General features: G+C 33.3%; 1 protein-coding gene across 1 annotated transcript; it reads right to left on the bottom strand.

The window, feature by feature from the left end:
* Window positions 1-8,314: 8,314 nt before the first annotated feature.
* On the bottom strand, window positions 8,315-10,120 carry LOC141337872 (uncharacterized). Its single transcript, XM_073843450.1, has one exon. The coding sequence runs from the start codon at window positions 10,118-10,120 to the stop codon at window positions 8,315-8,317; it is 1,806 nt and encodes a 601-aa protein (XP_073699551.1).
* Window positions 10,121-10,361: the final 241 nt, after the last annotated feature.

Below are 10,361 nucleotides of genomic sequence, written 5' to 3'. Positions count from 1 at the left end.
CTGTCAGTTTAATCACTTACACACCTGTCAGTTATTAATCATGTGGACCTTGATGAAGGGTTTGATTAGAGTTAAGGTTCTGCAGGAGCAGATTTTTATAGACCTGAACTTAAATGATCATACAATATTAATTTTCTTGTGGTATATTTTAAAACATGATGACTTATAGCAGACAAAAAAGAGAGAAAACTGATGTTAGCTGTTCATGGACGGTAAAATCTGACCTTTTCAAAAGTTGTTAAAGGAAGTTTTTATTTGCTTCAGATGTTCTCATTTAATTATTTCTAGCAATATATGTAAAATGTACCTTTTTTTTCTGAAATTACACTGTACTTTCACGTATTCTGTTATTTTCTGGTGACTAACACTAAAATTAAAGTTCCTAATACACACTGATCATGTGTTGCTGTTTGTCCTTCATCAGCGAGATAATAAACAGTAAGTAACCAAATGATATATTTTACAAACGATTTACCAAACAAAGAGAGAGACAGACTGAACTGAGTAAAACCCAACAAACTTGAAACTTAAACTGTGGCAGAGTACCTACATTTATTCTATTATAGTTACCTGCCTATTATTTTAGCCTGCTTCTACATCCTCTAATGCTCTAACTGAAACTCTGCTAAATCCTATAAATAAACTTTATGACCACAGCTACAGACACAAGTAACTTAACTGCAACTGTGTAGTAAAAAACTTTTCACTGTGACATTTACAATCACAGACAGACGGTCTACCAGTTGGAAGTGTTTTGTGTTGTTCCAATTAGATTTTTTTTTCTTTTACCTCAATAAAAATATATTTAAATAGATTTTCTGATGCTTCTTGATAGACTTCTAGTCAAGGTCAACAGAACAGTTGTTGTTAATCAGTAGTGTGGTAAAATAAGCACCACTGTTGACTGCACTGTTAAATGGAGGAGGTAAAAAAAATACTGTTCAATAAAAGACATTACTCATGTTATTAGAGTTAGTTGTAATCAATGTGTTTGAGGCAATCATTTGCCACAATATCTTTAGGTTTTGAGGGAACAAGCCACATTATTATTATTATTATTATTTTTTAAATATAGTAATATTAAATTGAGTTTAAAGTTGAGTTAAGTGCTACCAAATGATATTGAGTTAAATAAAACTAAAGGCCTACATATTGAGTTAATATAATTTAAAGTTTTGTTAACTCAATACAAGCGATCATAAGTGAAATTAGCATTTTTTTCTTAATGTATTATGGTTTTATTTATACTTTAATAGAAAGAAACCAGTGTTGGGGGTAACACATTACGCAAGTTACGTAATAATATTACTTTTTACAAGTAAATAGTAAAGTAACGCATTACTTTTAAATTTAAATTTAAGTTCCTTACTTCAGTTCTAGAATAAATGTGAGCATGCATTAATTCATCTCACTTACTAAAAAACAAATACAGTATTCCTCAAAATGAATAAAAACAGTGAAATTCATCACAAACCTGCAATAATTAAATATTTTAAATAATACAAATATCCTTTATGTATTTAATCCCTTTTTATTAACTGATGTCTTTGCTGCTTACCTTCGATGATCCAATTCATCCATACTAATAAGCAAAAATTACTCAAGATAATCTAACATTTGTGTTCCTTTTTTATTGCTAAACAGTTGACATTTTTTCTTCCACGGTCTACTGTACAGACGTCAATTTACTTTTCTGAGGCTTTTGGTGTAAAAAGGGTTTTACATTTGCCAAAAAATTTGCCAAAAATAGAACTTTTTGTATTAAAATCAAACAAGCAAGCCCAGCACAGATTTAAGAAGTAACGCAAAAGTAACGCAACGCATCACTTTCCATAAAAAGTAACTCAGTAAAGTAATTAGTTTCAGGGAGTAACTCAATATTGTAATGCATTACTTTTAAAAGTAACTTTCCCCATCACTGAAAGAAACTGCTTGATGCTGGTAGATCGGTACACACTTCAGCGGATACATGCAGCATCACAGAAGAAAGTGGAGTTCAAGAATGGGCATTTGCTCGATTTACTAAATTGTGTGCACCATATAGCAATTCATTCATTCGATTTTACTAAATGAATACATTTGCCACGATTTAGTAAAACAAGGGAACGAATTACTATTGCATGCACACAATTTAATTAAACAAGAAAACGAATATATTATATCGTGCGCACGATTGATTGTTTTCCTGGAATGTCATGTGTGGGACTCCGTAGAACTTGAATGTTTCAGCGCCGGAAAAAAAAAAAAAAAAAAAAAAAAAAAGGAAATCTCCGCCACCGGAGTTTTTCCTCTCACCTGTAATTGTTTTGCAGTGAGCGGATGTTTGAGTTTATCAACGCCGCGGTTAATTCCTGCCGCTTCAAATAATTACTCTACTGTGCCAAGAGACAATGTGGTCTTTGAAGACTCGATGCTGAGAAACATTTGAAAGTTACAGCACAAGGTAAACGACATTACTTAGTGTGTTTTCGCTGCTCGGGTTACTGATGATGTGAGGAAGAAAGTGGCTTTGTTGGTTTTGAAGCATAATAATATCAGTACTGTCGGAGTTAATGATAGTATTTGTCTCTGACAGTCAGAAATTCACAAGAAAATCGTTATGTTGGTATTGTTCGTGATATCGACAGTGATTGTCTTTGGTCCTGTTTAGTAGGCATTTAATGACTGTTTAGGTGGTTCTTGGCTTCCAAATTTGACTTTGTGTTGAATTGGGACTTTGAGGAAGTCCACAATTTTAATATGATTTATAAATTACTTGTCAACAAATCCTTATGTTTGCTATATATTGACAAAATGTCATCTGTAGTGAGTTTTTCTGCTCGAGAATATTGAATAATGACTGACTTCATAGTTTGTGAGTTAGGCAATTATGTATTACAGAAACTTTGTTAAAGAACAAAGAGCATAGTCAATTTTGTGAACTGTGTTCTCATTATTGTAATTATTGTAGCAAGCCAAGGTGAAATTGTCTGGTAGAAGCATTGCTGTGGTTTTTAACCAGTTTTTAATGTATTCTGAGCAAATTGTCTTCGCTTATTTATTCCTTTGAAGTACTTCCGTTTAGGGCTGCACAATTAATAGAATTTCTAATCACGATTATGGATGCCTTGATTACGTAATCGTTCAAAGCCACGATTACAAAAAAAAAAAAAAAAAAAAAAAAAAACCTGCGTGCTTAGGTGGTGTAAGTGCACTTTTATTCTCTGACAGCAGAGAGCGCTAAACATAATGCAGCCATTTCCCTGCAAACCCTAACAAAACTGTTTTTAGTTTCTGAAGTGTTTTCAAATAATGATTCTTAAGCAATACTTTGTTGTGTGATATCGTTCTAATAATTTAATATTAGTTTCAGCAATAATTTAGTTCTGAAGTTAGATTTAGTTTCTAAAAAAAAAAAAAAAAAAAAAAAAAAAATATATATATATATATATATATATTACGGATGTCACAATACTCAATATAATATCGAACCGTTCGGTACGACATCCACGGTTCAATACGCGCTTGTGAATTGCGGTTTTCTCGGTTTTGCATCTAAATATCTTCCTTCCTTTTATTTCTCTTGGAATTTGCTGTATGTTTGCCCAGGATTTCATGTCCTGAAATGAGAAAACGCTTCCCCTCTTATATTTGAAAAAAATAACGCAACACGCAGAGCATCTTCCATTCTAATGACATGCAATGATAAGCCTTTCTAAACCTGTTGTCCAACAAAAGTTATAAAAACAAGTTACAAAAACATTATAACTTGTTTTTAATTCACAACATCAGTCGAGTGTTTGAAATAACTTCCTTATGTTGTGATCTGATGTGGATTCTCATCACAGAATGAGGCAGACAATAAATCTATACTCACATTCAATGTATATCGATTAGCAATGGCTTATGAAAATACCCGAGATGGCTTGAAGAACACAGATAAACCATTTATTATTGCAGACGAGTGTTTATTGCCCTTAGATTTCATCATTCAAAACGTTTACCGTTATATCTTGTTTTTACAGCAATATCGATGCTTTTATCCATATTAGAGAAGCTGGAACGGAACGTTATTAACGCAACTTCTTTGATGCATATGACATGTGTTTTTTTTTTTTTTTTTTAATGCACAAGGGCGCCCTCTGGAATCCAGTATGAATGAAACCCATTCTATTTTGCATAAAAATCTAAAAAATTATACCTCTCTCAAAAGAAAATTTAAGCAGACACATTCTAAACCACACTTCATGTAGTGTGCAGAGGTTTACAGGAGTATTTTGTTAATTTGTTCCAAAAAAAACCCACACTGAAGTGGAAAGATAACCGAACCGAAAACCGTGGTTAAAAACATAGGTACATATTGAACCGTGGACTAACTGTATTGTTGCATCCCTAATATATATATATATAAAAAATTGCTGTGGATTTTAATTGTCATGTTGACCATGCGGTTGATGATTTCTTTTTTTATTTTTATATATTACTCAATTTCTTAATTTAGTACAATAAGTGAGAGGTTCTATAGTAGTCAACATTTGAAGTAGATCAAAACCGTTCACCAAAATTTAAGTGAATTGAAATTTCACCTAAAATCAAAACAATACCCGTTCTTGTCTTGTCTTGTCAATTTTGATAAACTTTTTTCGATCCACTTCAGATGTTGACTACTGTATACTACATCAAGATCATGGGGTTTTTATTATTTTTCTAGATTGGTGGGAGTAAGGGAGCACATTTGACTGGTTTGGATCGTATTTGTTAAATAGGAAATTTGTAGATGATTTACCTCCCCTTCTATAATTAATTGTGGTGTTCCACAGGGCTCTATATTAGGAGCAACATTGCTTTCAATTCATATGTTATCTCTCGGATCTGTAATTTGAAGAATGTAAGTCTTCTGAGTAAGTGGTTATCATATATAAATATCTGTCATTAAGATTGGCACATGGAAAAGTTCTTGTATTATTTATGTTATGTTTGAAATGTAGCATTTATAATGGCAGTGCTCATGCAGGAGCAGCTTGTTTACTGAGCAACGCATTTAATGGCAAAACAGTATTTATTTACATATCGAACAATAACTGAAAACTGTATTGTTAAATGGTCTGTAAAATATGTTATGTGGTTACTGTTCAGAATCTCAGTGATAAAGGACTAACATCACACGATCTGGGTTAATAAGGAATTTTATTCATTTTATTTTATTTTTGTGTCAGAAAACAGTGTAATTTCAGAATAATGTTCAGATTACAGTAATAATGTTACAGATAATTCAACGAAAAAAACATCCAAAGTAAATGAAAGCTTCCTTTAAAACTCTCTCCAAGATTTGTAAGTATGATTGTGTTCAGTTTAAGATTAAATCAGAAATATTAGATCCAACCCCAGATGCAGATCCTGACAAAAGATACCCGCTTTGCCTGATACCAAGACCCTTTAATAGCTAGCCTTGTCTGGTACCCAATAGCTCATTAATCCAAGAGACGAAAAATGTAGGTGCTGTGAGATATACATATACAATTTGGATGCTTTCATTGTGATTATACAGGCTATGTTTGTAAATGTTTCTTAAACTGAAATCTTTATTTTGGGCATTCAGAAATGTTTCCTCTTTCTAACAGTGAATACATGTACATGTGTTAATGGGTATATTGGTCATGCACTAAAATAAACTAGCAGCAATCAGAGTTTTGCACCTGTAATGAACATGAAATTTTTAATTTTTTTATTTTTGCAATGAAAATTACTCATTTTGTGGTGGCAAGTCCTAGAAATTTGTGAAAAAGTTTTGCGATTTATTTTATTTATTTATTTATTAATATTAGGATATCACATTTACCATATTAGGTATTGTATTGAATGCACAATTATCATACATAACACAAACATAAAATGTGTTTATTTTGGTCTCTTACCAAATTGTGAAACATTTGAACTTTTAAAATAACCTATGGGCAATTTTCCCACCTGACCTTTGTAAACATTAACAGCAGGTGTAGAAATGTATACTGTACATAGTCTACTTCATTTCGGTCACGTCTCTGGTAGCCTTTCGGGCAGTTGCTCTTCAGTTTGTTTTTTTTTTTTGTTTTTTTTTTGTTGTACCCCGAAAATTAATTTATCTAGCCCAAATAAAAAAAGCTTTTAATTTTTTTTTAAATATAGAAAATGAAATAGGAGTCTAAATGTCAATCAAATATATTTTCAATACACAGATATAAACAAATATCAAGGAAGGAATTTTATTTTACTATTTAGTGTATCTACAGAATTTTTAAATATAAATTTAAGGCTATTTATGGGTTGCGTCATGGAAGGGCATCCGGCGTAAAACGTGCCATATTTGGCGGTGAGGATCACTCCGCTACGGCGACCCCTGATTGAAGGGAGCAAGCCAAGAGAGAAAGAAGAAGAATTTAAGGCTATTTATGATCCCTTTTAAGAGCTGGAGTGGGGTTGGACAATGTACGGTAGAATATTAAGCCATAAAATGACATGATTTATAATTCTGATACAGGTTCACTCAAAAACAAAATATCTTATACAATGGCATTTCAGCCTTTATACCATTAAAAAGGATAAATCAAGTATATAATTTATTATATTTATTTAAAACACAAATATTACTGTCTTAATTGTTTAGATTTTTAGAAGGAACATTTACAACTCTGTGGTTGCTGCATAAAAACATGGGTCAATAATAAGCTTTAGGAGAGCTGAAATGTTACGGGTCCCCTAGTAACGGCTGTACACAAAGCAGCATTAACGCTGTTTTATCAGGCATGAAATGAAAATGCCAACGACACGTGACTGAGGAGTCGTTTCCCTTCAGATACGTTCATATAAAGACATCCGTGCCGCGTTTTGACTTTGAAATGTGCAGCGCGCATATTTATTCAATGACATTCAATGACCAGCCCTATTGCGATTCTTGTCTTTCTGTCTTTTAAAATTATAATTAAGTCTTTTCTTATACTATTTAACAAATGTAAAACTTTTTATGGCCTTTGATGCAACTAAATTGAAGAGTTTTTAAGGACCTGCAGGAGTCCTCTACTTTACGATAGCCCTGGGCAGTATGGTGAAATATTTTGGTAGCCCGACTGGAAAACACAATAGCCCCAGGATGTTGGGCTAACGATTTTGTGAGCCCTGCTGACAGACAGCTCACAGACAACACGAGTGAATCTTTATAAACATATATATTTTTTAATTCATATATATATATATATATATATATATATATATATTTATTTATTTATTTATTTTTTATTTTTTTTAATTTTATTTATTATTTATTGGTTAAATTACGAATTAAGCAGGATTGCAAAAAAATGTGACATTATGTTAATTTTGCATTAAATTCAGCAATCGTGGAAAATGGAGGGACTGGCTATTAACAAGAGCAAGCACTGTGAAATTACTACAAAAAGAAAAATAGCAAGTAATATAATAGGTAACATAAGAAATGATTAAAATGTATGATAAATTAATATATGATTAAAAGGAAGTGAGTGGGAGATTTGTACAGTTTCTTTACTGCTGGATACATTAGTTTACTAACATAGTTGAAGGAGTGAATGTCAGAGGTTTATGTGGCTCTAACTAAATCTGTATGCTTCATATAGAAACCTTATTTTCTCTTTCTGTTTGGATTTGGAATTTTAAAACTGCCTTATAAATTAGCATAAACTTTTGGAATATAATATTAATACTTTTGCTATCAAATCTTTTGTCAAGTCTTATCATGTCTTTGATACATATTTGGTGAGTCAGCCCTCTTTTTCCTCATGTAATTTGTGTTTGACAGACCAAATATTCTCACATTCTTGTAAGTAAGAAGGGAGTTAAGTGCAGCTCTTGCAACTAAAGTTTTATTTAGTTTGGTATTAGATGGTTTTTATATATACTCCCCCTCAGCCTCAATCAGCTGCAACTCCAATACTCTGTTTTTCTAGACTCTCTGTTCTTCCTACTTTTGTATGCAATAATAAGCCCCAGAGAAAAGATTTGCAAGGTTGAAGGAGAACAATTTAAATTCTGAATAAAAAATATGAAAAGATGAAATCTCCATGTACCATATTGAGACATTTTTTTTCTCCATGTAGAGGTTCTATAAAGAATGGTGCATAATCAATGTCCACTACCAACCTAGCTTGCTTAGATGTTAACGTACTGTACCACCTGCAGAAAATTTATCTAAAAGTGGGTCCTCTAAGCAGTTTAAATCCCCTTCCACACAGTATCCATCGGTTGATTAATCAGTTTTCGGACATTGGGTTGTCATATTGGTAAAATCAGTTGGCCTTTACTCATCCATTATGTTAAAAATGTTTCACATGACTTGACATGACCATTTATCTTTTAGTTCCTTTCTCAACGTTTTCACTTCATTTAGTTGTTCAAGTCTCTCCTTGAGCTCCTGAATATGCTGCTCTCTTCTTCTGCTGACATTATCTCTTTGCCTTGTGACTTCATCTTGTTTCTTCTGTATTTTCCCTTTTTGCTCTTCAAGCTTCTGTTTAATTTCATCACACTCTTTTTCTTCTCTGTCTATTTTTCCTCTCTCCTCTCTTTCTCTTCTCTCAATCTCCTCTGCTTGGGCTTGTTTAAGATCTTCCATCATTTTCTCCCATCTCTTTCTCTTCTCCATTCGTCTCTCTTCATCCTCTTGTTTTCTTCTCATCCCCTCCTCTTTTCTCTCTCGCTCCAGCTGCTCATAACGTCTCTCAGTTTCATTTATCTTCTCTTCATATTCTCTCTCTTTCTGTTCTCTCACTCTTATCAGTTTCTCTCTCTCCTCCTCTATCATCTGTTGTTCTTCTTTTCTATCTCTTTCAAATTTCTTTCTCTTGTTCTCCAGTTCTTCTTGTTTTTTTCTCAGCTGTTCCTCGTGTCTCTCTTTTCTCTCTTTTTCCTCTTCCTCTTGTTCTCTCATCTGTCGTTTATTCTCTTCCTCCCATTCTCTCTGCTGTCTTTCAATTTCCTCTTGAGTCTCTTTGTCATTTTCAGCCTCTTTCATTTTTCTCTTCCATTCTTCTCCATCTTTCTCTTCTTGTTTCTTCCTCTTTTGTTCCTCTAAATCTCTCTTTTTAATTTCCTCTTCATGTTTTTTTCTCATCTCTGTCATGATGTGTTCATGATCATTTTTCATCTTTTCTTGATCTTGTTTGTACTCTTCCTCCCTCTTTCTATCCTCTTCTTCTCTTTCCCTTAGCTGTTTTTCATCCTGTATTCTCTGATCTTCAGTCTCTCTCTTCATTTCCTCTATTATTTGATTATGTTCAGCTCTTTTCTGTTTCTCCTCTTCTGATCGTTTCTGATCCTCCGTCTCTCGTTTCTCCTGATCTAAATTTTCTTTCTCCTCAAACTCTCTCCTGAGTGTTTGCTCTTGTTCTCTGAACTTGTTCTTCAGTCTCTCTCTTTCCTCATCTATCTTTTGTTTCTTCTTCTCCAGTCTATTTCTCATTCTTTTTACTTCCATGTCATATTTGGCCAATGCTTCAACTTGAACCTGATTTTTTCTTTCATTCTCTTCTATCATGTCCATTCTCTGTTCAATGGAGATCGCTGCCTCCTCAAACATCTCATTAGTGAGATATCGTCCCTGATTAGATTTCTTCATCTCTTCTATCATATTGAACAGCTGAGTAACTTGTGTCTGATCTTGTGTTTCTGTGTTGTTAAAAGCCAGGAATCTGTTTCCACAATCTCTGATCAGTTTCTTGAGGTCATCATTTTTGTTTTTCTCTATATATTGTTCTATTGTTTGTCGTCTCAGACTATCTCCTCTAGTAAAGAGAACAATGCAGAAATCTGCTGCTTTTGAGCCAAAGATCATCTTGATCATATCTAAAGTGTCTTTCTCCTCTTGAGTGTTTTTTCCTACACTCAGCACAATAATAAACGCATGTGGTCCAGGTGCTGACAGTGAAATACAGTTCATTATTTCTTCCTGCAGTTTTTCGTTTGTCAGTGAGGGGTCAAAGACTCCTGGAGTATCAATAACAGCTACTGATTGACCATCAACTTCACCAACTCCCTTCTGACAAACTGTGGTCACCAACTGTGAACTGTCTTCACTCTGAAACTCATAGTTTCCAAGGATAGTGTTTCCTGTTGCAGACTTTCCACTTCCCATCCTTCCAAACAGCAAGATTCTCAAACATCCTGGATCTAATGGTGAATCTTCATCATCTGAAAATGACAGTAAAGTTTAGATATTAAGAATTGATTAAGTATAAAATGAGTGTTAACTAACTACAGTAGCGTAAGTACCGATGGGATCGAAGGTCCTGACTAACGAGGCTACAATTCCTCTGGAACTGAAGGGGGCATACAGAGCTTTCACCTGGAAGTGTTTTCTTTGTGGCAAACATACA

The sequence above is a fragment of the Garra rufa genome, chromosome 7, assembly GCF_049309525.1.
Source record: "Garra rufa chromosome 7, GarRuf1.0, whole genome shotgun sequence".
In the NCBI taxonomy this organism is placed as follows: Eukaryota; Metazoa; Chordata; class Actinopteri; order Cypriniformes; family Cyprinidae; genus Garra; species Garra rufa.
Note: the sequence above shows the minus strand (reverse complement) of the source record. Positions and strands in the feature narration are given on the sequence as shown.

Excerpts from the sequence above, each read along its gene's own strand:
- LOC141337872 (XM_073843450.1), bottom strand. The coding sequence starts at position 10,120 with ATGGGAAGTGGAAAGTCTGCAACAGGAAACACTATCCTTGGAAACTAT.